Genomic DNA, 17691 nt, shown 5'->3' on the forward strand with positions numbered 1-17691 from the left:
TTTGTCTGTGCAAGCTGGATTAGTATTATTATGTGGATTAAACAATAAGTTGTGAAAGTAGTTTGAAGAGTTTAGTACAATTTAATAAGAGGTAATTTTCATATTCTAATGATGTAGAATGATTTCACATAAACATTGCAAATTAATTTTTAAATGTGGCTACATCCTGAACATTTATAATTGCTTTAAGAAAGAAAGATTATATTGATCAGACAGATAATGAAATGTTACTGTGTAATAGATACATGTTGTGAAGGATTTTTGGTAGCTTAGCTTTGATGTCAAGCTCTGACTGAGGAAATGGTTAGTTTAGGAAATAACACAGGAATAGATGACAGTTCTGGAACTGCTCGTCCATGTAGGTGTATTACATTAAGAAATATTTGTACTGTATGGAACTGGGGACCCAGAAACGACGGAGACTCTTCGTCCCCACCATAGCCCTCAGCGGTTCACAACCCAACAGGCTACAGCAGTCCACACACCCCACCGCCACCCCACACTGAACCCATGGTTATTGTGTGGTTCAGCCCCCAGTGGGCCGCTACCGGGGAATGTCTGGCACCAGACGAGTGAAACCCCAATGTTCGCGTGGTAAAGTAATTATGGTGTATGCATACATGGAGACAGTGTTTGCACAGCAATCGCCGACATAGTGTAACTGAGGCGGAGTAAGGGAAACCAGCCCACATTCGCCGAGGCAGATGGAAAACTGCCTTAAAAATCCTCGCAGACTGAACGGCGCACCGGACCTCAACACTAATCCATCGAGCGGATTCGTGCCAGGGACCAGCATGCCTTCCCACCCGGAAAGCAGTGTGTTAGGCCGCATGTCTAACTGGGCGGGTTAAGAAATATTTACATGTCAGGAAGAGGAGTGGAATATGATTACTTTCACCATAGAGAACATTGACATAACTGAAGGACATAATCCCATGAAACTGTTTCACTTCAGAATGAAGCAGAGGAAAGTCCAGATTGGAATATCAACTATTATAAAAAGGATAGATTGCTACTTACTGTTGAGATGACACCACAGGCACAATGGAAAGACTGTTACACTAAGCTTTCAGCCAAAGGCTTCTTAAGGAAAACACACACACTCACTGTCTCTCTCTCTCTCTCTCTCTCTCTCTCTCTCTCTCTCTCTCTCTCTCTCTCCAGGCACACATGATCACTATCTCTGGCTGCTTCAGCCGAACTGCAGAAGTGTAGTGAGTGATAGCAGCATTTGGGAGTGGGTCACAGAAGGGCAAGGGGTAGCAGAGTATGGATTGGGGGGGTGGGCGGGAGAGAACGGTGTTGTCTGGCAGTGTGTGCAGAGACTACTGTAAAGGGCAGCAGGACAAGACTCAGGCATAGGGGAGGGAGGGAAAAAGGAAATGGAAAAGGAGAGAAGCAGAGACGGAGAAAGATTGGTGGGTGCATTGGCAGAGACAGTGAGTGCAATGAGGGTGATAAATTGGGAGGAGGTGACAGGAAAGGGGAAGTTTTGGGGGCAGTAGGTTATTGTAGGCTGAGGCTGATATAATTTCGGAAGTTGGGCATGAGTGATAAGGATAACTGTCATCTTTATACTTCTTATTCCAGTTCTGTCACAAGTTCATCGTACCCATCAGAGGGCAGCCCACCTGTGAAAGCAGCCATGTCATATAGCAGCTCTACTGCAATTGCTGCGTAGCTTTTTTATATTGTTATGACTACCAACCAGCTGTCTTACCAGGATGAACAGCCACCACCAAATTGTGGCCAGGAACACACTGGACCAACCTACTGCCCCCACACTCTCCGCCCAGCGGTTTCTCTGCCCCGCTCTGCCCTGTAGTCGCCTACCTATTCCCATCCCCTTACCCGCATTGTGCTCACTCTCTCCCAACACATTCACCTGTCTTTCCCTGTCTCTGCTTCTCCTATACCCTCTATGCCCCCAGGCCTTTGTCAAAACACACACACACACACACACACACACACACACACACACACACACACAGTCTCTGGCAGCTGGAGCTAGACTTAATTAGCATCTTTGTCTTCTGTTTGTTTGTTTAGGCTGAACTATTTTCTGTTTTTCTGCACCCCATCGAAGACTTCTTTGCTGAAAACCCAAGAGCCTTCAAAACTTGGCCTAAGTTTAGTCTTTATAAAATAAACAAATACAGGTTTTTTATGTATGTTTTTTGCAAATTAGTATTTATGTAAAATAAGGGAAAGGCAACCACTTACATATAGAGGACTGGTGCATGGCATACACAAATATGTGTCAGAAAACAGTTAATACTGTGTGGCTGTATGTGTGAATGTGTGTAATCATAGTAGAGAAACCTCAAAAGTTAGTGTTAAGTTTTCTGTTATGCTTTATTATGTGCCACCTGTATAGGTAAGTGGTTGCCTTTCCCTTGTTTTACATATTTTTCCATTAAGGGATTTCCATTTTTGTTACGAAATATAAATTTGGTTATTGTGTGGTAATATTTTCATAAATATTGGCTACAAATACAATTATTATTGTTGTTTAGATTGCTACTGAACAGCAGGGAGATGGACCAGAGAAAAAAATTACAAGGCTTGCAATTGGTGTTGAAGGGGGATTTGATCCTGATGCTGGAAAGAAGAAATTTGAATATGAAGATTCATATTCCATTGTGGTGTTTCCATCACGCGACACCATAAAGTGGCCTAATTCTGATCTACCGGAAAAGGTAAGAAATGTTGCCAGTTGATTGTATAATATCATAATAACCACTTTCATGCAATTTTATTTTAAGTGTTCTGTTTAAAAATATCTTATGGTAATGTACTCATGTTTACAGTTTGTTACAACAGTGTTATAAAAATGGCACAATGTATATAGTACAGAGAGAGGGTAAATTCTTAACAGTTGTTGAAATTGGACCAGTTTAAAAAGAAATTATACCTGTTGTCTCAATCACATGCATCATAACATGTATCCCAGTGGAAGATGCAGGAGGAATACCTGTTCCATATATCTGTCCACAAACTGTTATTCCACCCAAGTCACTAATGCTTCCTACCTTCATCATGGCAAGGATACCTCCGAAGACAGCCATATAATCTGTCACCTTCCTTCCCTCCTGCCAATTTTCTTTATCCAGCCAATGAATGGTTGAGATTGGTATAGTACTTCTCCAATTATGCAGAGAACGGCCCTTGATCATATGTAGACTATTATTACAAAGCGTTCACCGCTCCTGGGGGCAGTTTTTGGCTGTATTGCAAACTTTTCCTAGGGAGGAGTCCATGTACCATTCTGCCCATCCTGCCTAGGTCAGATCTCACATCATACATCTAAGTGTTTGTGCATTGTGCATCTGAGGTAGGATGTGAGAATGAACCCTATACTCAACTTGTTGGCTGTGGAAAACCAACTGAAAACCACACCCAGGCTGACTGGCAACACTGGCCCGTGTCATTAATCGATCTGGGGCTGGTGTGCCTCTCCATGTCCCGGAATCGGACACTTTAAGGGCTCAGCTAGCCAGGTGGGTAAACTAACAACTTAATTCCGACCACTACCAAACATTTTACATCAAAAGTGCCTCTCTCAGGTTATCTACCAAGATATGTGGCTATTGCAAACTGTGTCCTACCAGACCAGATAGTTGCATGACATGCTGTTCAATATGATGTGTGAAACTTAAAGGCTGCTTCATGACCTATCATCCAACATAGCCCACACCCAGTCCCATACCACGCACTGAATATAACTTCTTTTCAATTGCACCAAGTGGGCAGGCACGTTGCTTAACCCTTTTGACTTCTTTTCAGGAGACATAGGGTTTGAATCCATGTACAGTCGCCCAGACTTGGATTACACACACAATTAAAGCAAGTGCTGGAATGACGATGACACTGGCCGTTTTCTACCCATCTTCTTCCATCTGATCTGTTAATGTTTGTCTCATTTGATGGACTGTGAGGTATCCTCAATTACATGATTGTTCCATCTTGAATTTTACATTAATTTATGAGGATGCCAGCCATTAAGAACCTAAATTATGAATGACGGATGATTAACAGTTAAGATTTGATAGTAACTGTGGAATGAGGAGCTTCTCTTCAAATTTTGAACTGCATAATGAGTAGCAGCCAATAGATGTGTCAATGATAACAGTTAAGGGGCCTGTGAAATTAAGCAGAGAAAAATTTAAGAAGGGATGGTAGTAGATAATAGAAAAACTCAATGTAATTCAATATAGTTCAATGAAAAAGTGGTAATTAGAACTTGTTACACACCTGGGGAACAAACAGTAGAAATGAGAACAGCAGAAGAGATGGGTAGCGAGAAGGGTAAGAAAACTGTAGGGTAAAATGGAAAAATGAAATGAACAAAGTAAGGCATCAAACATGGCCAGGTGATGCCATTCATATTTGGTAGGTTGCTTGTCTACAACCTAAAATGAAAAACACTTAAGATATTTTGGCTCAAAGGTCTCCCCATCCTCCATTCCTACCCCTCTCCCTCCATACCCCACCTGCATTTGAGAAAATCATACCCAAAATCCATAATGCCTAATCGACTCAAAACTGATGGGATCAATAGGCAGTTGAACATTGACTTGTGTGGATTATGCAAACGCATATTTTCTTAGAAAAGAGAGAACTTGTGTTTGGCTCCCAAATGCGTTCTGCTGTTTTTCATTTGTATTTTTTTTTCCATTTCAAAATTTCTGGTAAAGCAGTCAGTGAAAAATAACAAGAAGGTATGCAAATAAATTTCTCAAACAACTAGAATTAGTAAAGAATTAAAATTTAAATCCTGGCTGTCTTACAATGGCTCTTTCACTTACTCTGTTAAATGTCCTGTTTTCCTTTGAACAACTACATAGATAGCTCTGGTCATATAAACATTTGAGATAAATATACTCATGGCACCAAGAACAATCTTCATACATCAGTATTGTTCCTTCTAAAGATGTGATGAAAAAAATTTGGTTTACATTCAAAAATATTTCTTTTTCGGGAATTAATTTTAATGCATAACGTCGCCTGGAAAATCAGTGTTAAAAGTTGTTCATGAAATGCATCCATATAGTTGTGCAGTGGTGGGTTTCCAGATGCACATTACAATTATGCACGTACTTTGTTATTTTTTGCTTATTAATCATTTATTAACACTTCTCTTCCTGCAAGTTTTGATGTGTAAAAAAAATACAAATTAAAAATCTGCAGGATACATTTTAGAATCACGCATGTTCTCTGTGCCCCAGCTAAAAATCGTGGTTACTACACCTGTGGTGCTTTCATTGAACAGCATTTACTGTATGGGTACGTAAGTGCCAGTCATAGCAGTTTCTTTCCTCAATTTCTAGGAAAATGTTTTTTCTGGACCCCATAAAGGATGAAAAATGCTCATTTTTCAACTATATGAAAAGCAAAATTGCTACTCACCATATAGCAGAGATGTGAATCGCAGATAGGTACAACAAAAACACTGTCACAATATAAGCTTTCAACCAACAAGGCCTAAGTTGAAAATAGTCACCACACCCTCGTGTGTGTGCGCAAACGCAACTCTCTCACACGACTGCAGGCTCTGGCAGCTGAAGCCACACTTCAGCTGCCAGAAGCTGCAGTCGTATTGTTGCATTCCGTCCTGGATTTTTCATTGTATCACTTTTCAACTATCTACATATCCTGTCAATTCTGAGTCAGTTACATGTTTTGAACTACAGGCAAAAATCAAACAATGGAAATCCAGGATGGTATTGCGACAAAACAGGGTGGGATATTTTTACTTCCCCTCTTGTTTTACCATCTGCCTCCTTAAAATTAGTTTTTTTTAATTACCATTAACATAGGTGAGTATAATCTGCATTTTCATAGAAGAGAAAGGTTGCCCCTCAGTTTTAAAGAATATAACACTAGATATAATTTTGTGCTTAGTTGTATGTATGTAATTGATTTTGTAACTTATTTTGACCACTGTTACTCAGTATCTTTCATTATATGGCGAAATCAGTAATTGTTTCGTAACATAAATTTTGTTGTTGACATATAAACAAATATAAAATCTGTACTCAGTAGAAACATTTGGAGGAACAACTAATAGCATTCTTAAAGGGTTTATTTGGCTCTATTTGAAAACATGTTAACAAAGCCAGCCCTTAATTCCAAAGTAATTAACAGTTTTGTGATAAGTATTGTTTGCGTAATTATAGTTGTTAATTTAATGATTTAAACAAACAATTAGGCCAAATTCTTGTAGTAGAAGAAACTGTTAAAAAGAACCAACTTTTTGATGTATTCAGTTAATTTAATGAGTTAAGTTTTAATTGTAATTTCTGTACATTTAACTTTGAACAATGTGTAGTTTCAGTACCTGTTACTGTGAGGATATATAAGGGCCCGATTTTTAGTCTCGAGACAGTCAGTCCGCAGCCGAGTTGCAGATGAGGAGCCTGTGTTGGTTAGAACAACGACAATGCATCAACTTACCAGTGAAATAAGTGTTAACACCAATGGGCCGTGTGGTAAAACAATGACAGTGTCTGCTCCATATGTACCTTCCTATTAATCAAGAACTGTGAACTTTGTGGTTAGGTTTTTACTGCTCGTAGATGTTCAGCAGAAAACTATTGTAGCAGTATGTGGATGTTCGCCTGCAACCTATTAATGGGGCTTAACGAAAGTTAGACAGTAGTACTCTGGCCATAAAACTGTGTATTATTGGGGGGGAGGGGGTTGAGAATAGTGAAAGTAAATAACTGTGAAACACAAATTTGCACCTGTCAGCTACATCATTTAAAGTAGACAGTACTGCACTCCCACCCCCATTTTTTCAGCCAGTATGTCTACACTGAGGACGATCAACAAAGAAATAAAGCAGGTGAACGTCATCACAGGACGTAACAATATTGTGAAAAGGGAAGTTGCTACTCACCATATAGCAGAGATGCGGAGTTGCAGATAGGCACAACAGAAAGACCGTCACAAATATAGCTTTCAGCCAGCAAGGCCTTCGTCGAGATAACACACACACACACACACACACACACACACACACACACACACACAAAGCACAAGTGAATGTAGTCAAAGGCAATTGAGGCCACACTGCGAGCAGGACCCTATTGCTATCTCCAACAGCCTGAGCTGCCATTTTGTGGAAATTTGGAACTCTTCCCATCATCACCCTGCCTTCCTCCATCGGAAATGAGCGGAGGAGGCTCGGGCAATGCCCTTCTCTTCTTAGAATCGGGAGTGCTATAATGCCACCTACACTATGAGGGACCTATATCATGCTGTCAGTTCATACTGATCCTCTGCCTCAGTGCCTGATGCTCTCCACTTTCAGATGTTGTAGCACCTTTCACTTGCGGGCAAGCACTTTCTGCTTAATATATACAACCTCATCTGGGCAGGAGGCACATTTTCTGGACGGTCCCGTGAAGCCACTGTCATACCCATACCTAAGTGCGGTAAGGACAACAACCTTCCTTCTAGCCACCGCTCCACCTTTCTCACCAGCTGTGTTTGCAAGGTGATAGAACATATGATTCATGCTCTGCTGGTATGGTGGCTCAAGTCTTGCAATTTACTAACAACTGCACAGTGTGGATTTTGAATGTGCCATTGTACGGTTGACCATCTCATTACTGTGTACAGCCATGTTATGAATGGTTTTCTGTGGAAATCCCAGACTGACTGTGTTTTTCAATTTGGAGAAGGCCTATGGCACCTGCTGGAGAACTGGTATCCTCTGTACTCATTACACGTGGGGCTCCCGTGGCCCCCTTCCCTATTTCCTTCAGGAATTTTTAGAAGACTGAGTTTTCAAGGTGCATGTGGGTTCTTCCGTGTCTGTGTGACTCAGGGTTCTGTCCTGAGCATTGTCCTCTTTGCGATTGCCATTAACCCTATAATGGCCTGTCTCCCGTCAGGCATTTCCAGCTCCCTTTTTGTTGACGATTTTGCTATCTATTGGAGTTCTCCATGGACCTGTCTCACTGAGTGGCATCTTCAGGGATGTCTTGATCATCTTTAGTCCTGGGGTGTCGACGGTGGCTTCTGTTTTTTCTGCAACAAAACAGTCTGTTTGATTGTCTGGCAGTGCAAGTGGTTTCTCCTACCATCTTTACATCTTGGGCCTGTCGCTCTTATGTTCATTGAAACTACAAAATTCCTGGAGCTCATGCTCGATAGGACACTCTCTTGGTACTCCCATGTGTCTTATCTGGCAGCCTGCTGTAAACGGTCCCTCAATATCCTGTGTGTCCTCAATGGCACTTCCTAGGGTGCAGATTGAACAATCCTCCTACGTTTGTACGGGTCCCTTGTCAGTTTGAAACTAGACTAGAGTGCTTTGTTTATGTGTTTGCACGTCCGTCCCTCTTACGCAGTCTCAACACTGTTCACCATCATGGCATCCGTTTGGCCACTGGTGCCTTTTATACTTGCTTGATCGAAAGTCTGTATGCTGAAGCTGCTGAACTACCACTAGCCTACAGCTGTGAATTTCTGCTCAGCAGGTAGGCATACCACTTGTCTGCCATGTGTGGCCACACATCCTATGCCTCCTTATTCGATGATCCCTTGATCACCAGTATGGGGTGCATCCCTCTTCTCTGTTACCTCCTGGAGTCCACTTTCGACACTTGCTCTGGTGGTGGCTTAACCTCACACTACCTGCAACTTCCCCGGTGGGTGTGAGCCCTTCACCACCTTGGCTCTGTGAAGCAGCCCTTTTTAACCTGGGCCTTCATTCGCTTCGTAAGGACACTGCTCCATACTCACTCTATCACCTTCAGTTTCACAACCTTCGCATTGAACTTCGCGGTAGTACATGTGTGTATTTTGCAAGGAGGTTTGGGCTTGGTAGATATGGTTTTGCAGGTCTATATTGGCGGAATCTGAATAGGTGGAGGTCATTGTGAAAGGAGGGGTAGTGCCAGAGGTGGCTAATTTGATGGTAAGGCCATTGTGGGAGATACTACGAGCCAAGCAACAATGCAAGAACAGTAAGTAGGACTGGTTTCTGGCTATGGATAAGGAAACCTTTCCGTATTGATGCAGATGCAAGGATCCATGGTGGTGGGCAAAATGCGAAAAATTACATAAATAACATAGAATCATGTCCGAAAAATTTCTCCTACTATACAATCCCAAATTCTTGGAACCCATAACACAAATTGAAACTCTTGCCCTCCAGGAACTGTAGCAACATGCACAATACCACTTCAAAAAACTTTCCACCCTGCTCACTTCCTACTCCTGCCTTGGAGTACCATTGTCCACCCCCTCTACAACAATCTCCAATCATCATCCATGTCCCCTCATAGCTGACAAACCCTGTCTTGCAGACCTACTACATTTACACCACCCTCCAAAACTCGCTCCCACCACCACACACAATCCAGAACGTAAGCTGACCCGAAGCACAGTCAAGAACCTTTCCTCCAGAAACCCTAGTCCTTTCCAAAGTTCTCACCTTTTGCCACACTCCCAAATTCAATCATGCAGGACTTGTTAAAGACCTTCTCTCCTTTTCCCAGTCCCTTCAGTGGAAACACTTCTTCACCATCAACCCTACCAATCAGCCTCAACCAAAGACCAATGTTGAGCCCTGCCTAACTCAGTTCACTCTTCCATCAATGATCCACCCCCACTGCCCACAGATCCCCCCCCCCCCCCTTTAACTTTCCAGAATTTCTTAACCTCAAACATTGCCTCACCATCATTCCCCAAATCCCTCAACATGCAATCTAATGTTACATCTGCAGGAAGAACCGCACTCCACCATCTAAAAGCTAATCCCGACCTTATAAAGCTACCTGCTGATAAAGGCTCCACCACTGTTGTTTTGAACCACAAGGATTATCTGGCAGGACTCTGCCAGCTGTCAGACACATCTACCTACAAACTTGCCATGGCGATCCTATTCCAAATCGAGCAGGTTCTCCAGTCATTCCTCAGATCCTTTGACCCATCCTAGAATCTCTCCCCGGAGTCCATCTCTCTGCTCAACCCTACCATTCCCCACACTCCCATCTTCTACATGCTTTCCTAAAATCCATGAACCCAACCATCCAGGGCGCCCCATTGTGGCCGTTACTGTGCCCTCTCTGAGAGAATCTCTGCTCTCGTAGATCAACACCTTCAATTTCTCCACCGACTCTCCACAGCTCATGTCCCTTTACCACACAGTGCCCTGCTCGTCACTATTGATGCCACCTCCCTTTACACTAACGTCCCTAATGTTCATAGCCTTACCACTGTAGAACACTACCTGTCCCAATTCATGACAGATTCCAAACCCACAACCTACTTCCTAGTCGCCATGACCAACTATATACTCACCCACAATTACTTCTCCTTTGAAGACATTACCTAAAAACAAATCCAGGGTATGGCTACGGGCACCCGCATGGCGCCATCCTAAGCCAATCTATTCATGAGCCATCTAGAGGTGTCTTTCCTAAACACCCAGGGTCCCAAACCCATCATCTGGTTCAGATTCATTGATGATCTCTTTGTGATTTGGATCAACGGTGGGGATACCCTATTCACATTCCTCCAGTACCTCAACAACTTCTACCGCATTTGCTTCACCTGGTCCTATTCAGCCCATCAAGTCATCATCTTAGATGTTGACCTCCACCTCAAAGATGGCTACATCAGTACCTCCGTCCATATCAAACCTACTAACCACCAACAGTACCTCCACTTCGACAGCTGCCACACATTCCATACTAAGAAGTCCTTTCCACACAATCCAGCCACCAATGGTCATCGCATCTGCAGTGACGAGTGGTCCCTCTCAAAATATACCAAGGGTCTCACTGAAGCCTTCACAAACTGTAATTATCCTCCCAACCTTGTACGAAAACAAATATCCCATGCCTTATCTTTCCAGTCTCCCACCACGTCACAAAGTCCCACCATTCAGCCACAGAGGAGCAGTCCCCTCATAACTCGGTACTGGAGCAACTGAATGCCATTCTCTGCCAGAATTCTGACTATCTTTAGTTGTGCCCTGAAATGAGAAATGTCGTGCCCACTATCCTTCCCACCTCTCCCACAGTGGTATTCCGCCATGCACTGAACCTCCATAATATACTCGTCCATCCCTACACAACCCCTCCTCCCAATCCCTTACCTCATGGCTCATACTGCTGTAATAGACCTAGATGCAGGACCTGTCCCATACATCCTCCTACCACCACCTACTACAGTCCAGTCACAAACATCACTTATTCCATCAAAGGCAGGGCTACCTGTGAAACCAGTCATGTAATCTACAAGCTAAGCTGCATCCACAATGCTGCAGTCTATGTGGGTATGACAACCAACAAGCCAAGAAACAAGTGGACCACTGTATTGGTGGGCACGCTGCCAAACATGACATCCTTCATTTCAATGACTGCTTCACAGCCTGCACCAAATGGATCATTTCCACCAACACCAACTTTTATGAATTGTGCAGGTAGGAACTTTGCCTGCAATATATCCTACATTCCTGTAATCCTCCTAGCCTCATTCTTCATTAGTCATTGTCCTCTCCCATCCAGCCCCTTCTCTCTTCCCATTCCAGCACAACACAGCCCTCATCCTTCCATTGCACCCAGTCTTTTTACTTCTCTTCTTTTTCAACAATCCCCCCCCTCCATCTAACCTCGAGACTGCACATAGCTGCCCTACCCTCTTTCCACCTCATCTGTGCGCTCTCCCCAATAGCACATCGACATCACTGTCCACCACACCTACCCTACTATTTCCCCCCCCCCCCCCCCCCCCAGCCCCAGCCTCCACCTTACCCCCACCCAGTCACCACTCCCATCATGCACTGGTGTTGCTGTTTGCAGTGTGGCCTCAGTTGCTTGAGACTGCAGTCATGTGTGTGTGAGTTGCGATTGTTGCGATTGCTTGAAGAAAGTGTGTGTGTGTGTGTGTGTGTGTCATCTAATCTTGATGAAGACCTTACTGGCTAAACGATATATTTGTGACAGTCTTTTTGTTGTGCCTATCTGTGACTCAGCATCTCTGCTATACGGTGAGTGGCAACTATATTTTCACAATTTTGAACTACAGGGGTGGCTTTCTCAAAACGAGCAATAATATGAGGGGCGTTCAATAAGTAATGCGACACATTTTTTTCTCAGCCAGTTTCAGTTGTAAAACGTTTGGAATTTGTGTGTGACATCATGAAATATTCCACGTCATCCCCTGTAATTTCATGGTATTCAGATAGGTGGTGGCACAAAGTCTTCAAAATAGCATCAGTAATGGAGGTGCGCCCCAAGCAGAGAGCTGTGGGTGAGGGGTTTTTGTGAAAAACCAGAGCATCGCAGATATTCATAGGCACTTGTAGAATGTCTACAGAGACCTGACAGTAAACAAAAGCACCACGAGTCATTAGGCAAGTTGTCTGTCATCTTCACTACAAGGTCACGCAAACCTGTCTGATCTCCCATATGCCAGCAAACCACACACAGCTGCGATACCAGCAATGTTAGAACATGCTGACACTCTCATTCGATGTGATCAATGGATCACTAACACCCACCATGCTACTCAACTGGATGTCACTGTTGACAATGCTTGACCCACTGTTCCACTGTTGGGGTACTCAAAGATGTGTGCCCTCTGGGGTCCCTTACCACCTCTTAGAAGACGATAAAGAACGACAAATGACCGTCTAAGTGGAATTGCTTGCATATTACAAGGCTAATTGCAACAATGTTTTATTGATCATCATTAGAGGCAATGAAACATGGGTTTATCACTTCGAACTGGAAACAAAATGTCAATCCACATCACCTCTTCCTTAAAGAAAATACTCTCAGCCAGTAAATTCATTGCAATGATCTTCCAGAATTCTGAAGGGGTTTTTCTGTTTGATGTTCTTCCTCATGGTGCAACAATCAGCTCTGATGTGTATTGTGCTACCCTCAGGAAATTGAAGAAACAACTTCAGTGTGTTTGTGGCCACAAGAATGCAAACTAACTTCTCCTTCTCTGTGACATTACAAGGTCTCTCACACAACTGTGCACCAGACAGAAGCTCATAAAACTTCAATGGACTATTCTTCCTGAACCACCGTACACCCTAGATTTCTCACATTCAGTCCATCTGTTTGGCCCAATGAAGGATGCACTCCATGGGAAGCAGTACGTGGATAATGGTAAGGTTATTGATGCAGCGAAAAATTGGCTCCATCGTTGACCAGTAGAATGGTACCCAAGCAGGCACACAGATCCTCCCAGTAAGATGGCGTAAGGCCATCATATTGAACAGAGATTATGTTAAAAAATAGGGATGTGGAGAGAAGAGTAGGGAATAATATGGTGTTTTGGAATTTGTATAAAACCAGACTGCTTTCAGAAAAAAAACTCTTCATTACTTACTGAATACCCCATATGTCTTAGTCTTTTGTTTTAGTTGATAAACAAGCAACTTGCTAAATGTCACCAGTGTGTTCTGTCTTTCTCACACCACAAATTATAGCTGTTCTCCTCGTCAACAATGCCTAGCACGTAAGGACGTAGTTACTGTCTGTGACACCCCGTTGAGAAGTTAACATATAAGTGGTGGTCAAAAAATTTCCGTTGGAGGCCATTGCTGCTGCATAGCATGATTTTGGTGTGAGTAGACTATAAGATACACTTTTTTTCTTCGAAAAATTGCCTGAAAAATTCAAGTGTGTCTTATACTCAAAACTAATAAAAAAAAGGTCCAGTGTTTAATTTAAAATTCCCACTAGGTTTAAAAATGGCTATATATTCGATGCCATAGGAAACCTCTCTCTATCTGGCAACATCGGATTCAATTCGCAGCAGCAATGCACCAATGCAACAGACATTAGTTGTGGGGATTCACAGACTTACTAACACTGTTTCCCTCCTGCTGTGCCACAACAGACCAAGAGCACTGTCTAGCCTATGATATGTCACTGCAACCTATGGTGCCAGCGAACTTGAATTGAAAGTGATTTGTGTTATTGGTAACAGCACAATATTTTTGTTGGGTAGCTAGTTTCCTAATGGGAAAAATAAAAGGTATTCATTTGGGGTGGCCTACAGATTGAAAATAACAGCATATGCGGAACAACATGAAACAAAGCAGCTGAGCAGCATTTCAGCCCTCCACCAACAGAAAAAACCATTTGCGATTGGCGGGCTAAGAAGAACTGAAAAAATGAGAAATACTAAAAGTGCAAATAGAGGACTGAATGCAAAATGACCAAAACTATATGATAATGATGATGATGATGTATTGAAATGGATTCAAGAACACCGCCAAGATGGCATTGTAATTAATACAAAAATGATTCAAATACATGCTCATAACTTAGTGCTACAGTGGAACTTGACAGGTTTTAAGGGTAGATTTGGTTGGTGCTACAGGTTTATGAAGTGTCGCGGACTTAGCATGCGAACCAAAACCAAAATATCTCAGAAAATGCCCCAAGAGTATGAAGAGAAAATATTATCTTTCCATCACTTTATTATTCAACTTCAAAATAAAACCAGTGTGGAACTAAGCCAAATCGTGGGAAAGAAACTCCTCTGACATCTGATGTACCGAGTAACAGAACTGTTGCCATGAAAGATGCTAAAACGGTAACTATAAAAAACAAGTGGACATGAAAAAATGGACTACACTGTTGACCTTTCATGTTGTGCTGGTGCTACTAAATGTAATCCAATGATCATTTTCAAGCACAAGCAATGCAAAAACCTTCTGAAATACTGCCAGGTGTCATTGTTCATGTACATGACAAGGGATGCAGGGACAGGGCTCGTATGAAATGATGGGTTAACAGAGTGTGGGAGAGAAGGAAAGGTGCTTCGTTGAAGAAGAGGTCTTTTCTTGTGCTTGCTCATTTTCATAGTCATTCAAAAAATTCTGTGAAAGAGAAATTGAGATTGCTGTTATTGTGGGAGGATTTACAACCTCTTGATGTCTCGATAAATAAACCAGTTAAAATTAATATGAGAGAGGAATGGAACAAATGGGTGTTGGATGAAACCCAACAAGAATTCATGCCTAAAGGAGCATTGAAACGACCTACAATCAAACAAGTGTGTCACTGGATAAGACAGTTGTGATCTAGAGTGAGAGAAGACATTATTATTGAATCTTCCAAGGAGTGTGGCATAACAACACTCTCGATGGCAGTGAAGACCCTCTTATATGTGAAGAGGTCAATGATGATGAATGAGGAGGAGGAGAAAGTTCAGATGACGATTTTCAGGGATTTTAAAGGTCTGTTTGATTCTGTAACAAATGATTCCTTTAGTCTGGCTTTGCAACCTATTAATAAAAAAATGTTTAAAAATTCGGGTGCATCTTAGTCCATAAAATACAGTAAGCATCAACATGTAGGCGAGGGATTAGTGTGGCATTTGTATTTTTTCAATGTGCATGCAGTAAATGCAGGAATGTGAACTGTGACAATGTTATTACCCAATACATCCAAACCATACCAAAGTACTGTTGTTCTTTTCTTGGCTGCCAGAGGACAAATACTGGTGGACATCCATTGGAGAATGAGGGATGTATATTGGGCACCATGTCTGCCAAAAACCACCACTGTGGAATGGTGTGTCAAGTTTTGTGTGACAAGGGTTACTGCTGCTTCATGATAATGATGCATGTCTCCATATCGCAAATGCCATAACACAGAAATTACACCAACTCAAGTGGAACATGCTTGAGCAACCACTCTGTAGTCCTAACCTCTCTCTGTGTGATTATCACACCTTCAACCCCTTAAAAAGGCCTTGTAGGGTCGATGATGCCTGTTGGAAAAGGGCATGCAGCAGGCAGTTGTGGACTTCTTGACACAGTAGGACAAGGTGTTCTTCTAAAGGGGTATCCTCAACCAGGTGTGTCGGTTGTGGTTGCCCCAGTGCTGATGGTGATTTTACCTGATTGGCATACCGATTCTGGGCTGTACAGCCTTCAAATGGAACCTTTCTGATCGTCCCTTATATGTGGAATATTGTCAAGCCACATCCGCACCTGCCACGCTGTGCTGCAACGAATCATGCAAATGCAAAAAAAGAAGTTTGACACAGTAGGTTGCATCTGGAATGGATGTCAGACCACTCTGCTTTGCCCCCCCCCCCCCCCCCCCAAACAAAAAAAAAGCGTGCAGTTTTGGTAAATCAAAGGAAGTGGTTTGTTCGTGCATGGCTCTGTTCGGTTGGTGTTTCTCATTGCCCATGCAATGAACGTACTGCGCAGTTGTGCACTGCTTTGCATTGTTCTGCACCGCTCTGCAGCTTGCATTTGTGCACAATGCATCTGTTGTGGATGTGGCTTCACTTGTTAACATAATTATTGCCTTATTTGTTGTTGACACACGTAATGGACACTGTCATCCCAGTGCTAATATGAAAATCTACAATGTATCTTCAGTGCACAAAAAACAGACTGTATGGGGGGAATAATGCTATTAACTGCAATTTCATATGTTACATTTCCCTATATAAAGCTTTGGTCACTAAATATTCTCACCAGTTTGAATCTTCCGACAGTTCTGATGATGGAATGAAGTGGACACTAAAAGGTAATAATAGGATGTTGAACACAACAGTGTCTCCTCCAATGAGATGACACCCTAGTATGTGAAGCTTGTGGAATACCGCTTCCAATGCAGCACATTTTTTGCCAGATACACTGTTACGCTGCTGGGACTTGCACTTACTCTTTGTTGACAGAGAGACAGATAGACTTTAAAATTTTACAAAGTGTCAGCCGCAGCCTTAAAGAAATTGTAAGTCTGTTTACTGATGTACATGAAAATCTTCAAGGTATGTAAAAAAAAACCTCAGTTAAATTCTCAGAGGAAACAGATACGGTTACTGGGTTACATTCCACATCAAAGCAACATTGTATGATGCCAATTCAGGCAAAGCCTTTCTCAGTGGATGGTGTGAGGCTGTGATTTCGATTTGAGTGTCGTTTCAATATTTAAAATTCTTGGTGTTTAACTTCATTACAAATTATATGACATGCAGTCTCTTTGCATAGACTGCTCCTAAATTAATTTCACATTAATTTACAGTTGCTCTCTGGAAGTTGGTGTATCCTCTGTTTAATACAGAAATTGTGTTAGTTTCCACTTGTTCCTAATATAAATTGTTCACCTAAATTTTTAATATAGGTCTTACCATAAATATTGCTGGAGTCAATCAAACATTGCTTGGTAGTATCCACAATTACTTTTAAACACATACTCAGATACCCAAAATCGAGAGTACAATCAAAACTTGGTTTTCTAATGAAATGGTAATTCTACCAGGACAATATAAAACAAAACATCAGAACAACATAGTTTATCCATTCAGTATCTCTTACTCCGTGCTATTGTCTGTAAGACCTCCAGAATGCATCTAATGGTTAGCACCAACACCACTACTACAACTTTGGGTAGTTCATGATCAGCAGAATACAGCGGGCCCAACCCACTAATAGAACAACATATAATCAGCAAAATATCTATCATTATAAAAACTATTAATAGTAACAGTACAAAACCTCACTTGTTGAAATGTTCAGGCCAAGAAGGTTGTTTTGATACCTCTTTCCCATTACCCTTGTGAGTGTTTATCGTCTGTGTAACATAAAATAATTGTTCACTCCATTATACAATCTTCAGATTATTGTCTTAAGGGCATGCATACCGACAGAGTTAAAGTGATAAGATTATTTCAATAGAATCC

At 42.1% G+C, this 17691-nt stretch overlaps 1 protein-coding gene across 1 annotated transcript in view; it reads left to right on the forward strand.

The window, feature by feature from the left end:
• Nucleotides 1-17691, forward strand: part of LOC124790068 (ubiquitin carboxyl-terminal hydrolase 5) — a 160033-nt gene that overhangs the window by 30962 nt on the left and 111380 nt on the right. The window contains exon 3 of the mRNA XM_047257633.1: nucleotides 2517-2699. Coding sequence (XP_047113589.1) covers nucleotides 2517-2699 — 183 coding nt within the window. The remainder of the gene's footprint in view (nucleotides 1-2516; nucleotides 2700-17691) is intronic.

This window comes from Schistocerca piceifrons, chromosome 3 (assembly GCF_021461385.2).
Source record: "Schistocerca piceifrons isolate TAMUIC-IGC-003096 chromosome 3, iqSchPice1.1, whole genome shotgun sequence".
Taxonomy (NCBI): domain Eukaryota; kingdom Metazoa; phylum Arthropoda; class Insecta; order Orthoptera; family Acrididae; genus Schistocerca; species Schistocerca piceifrons.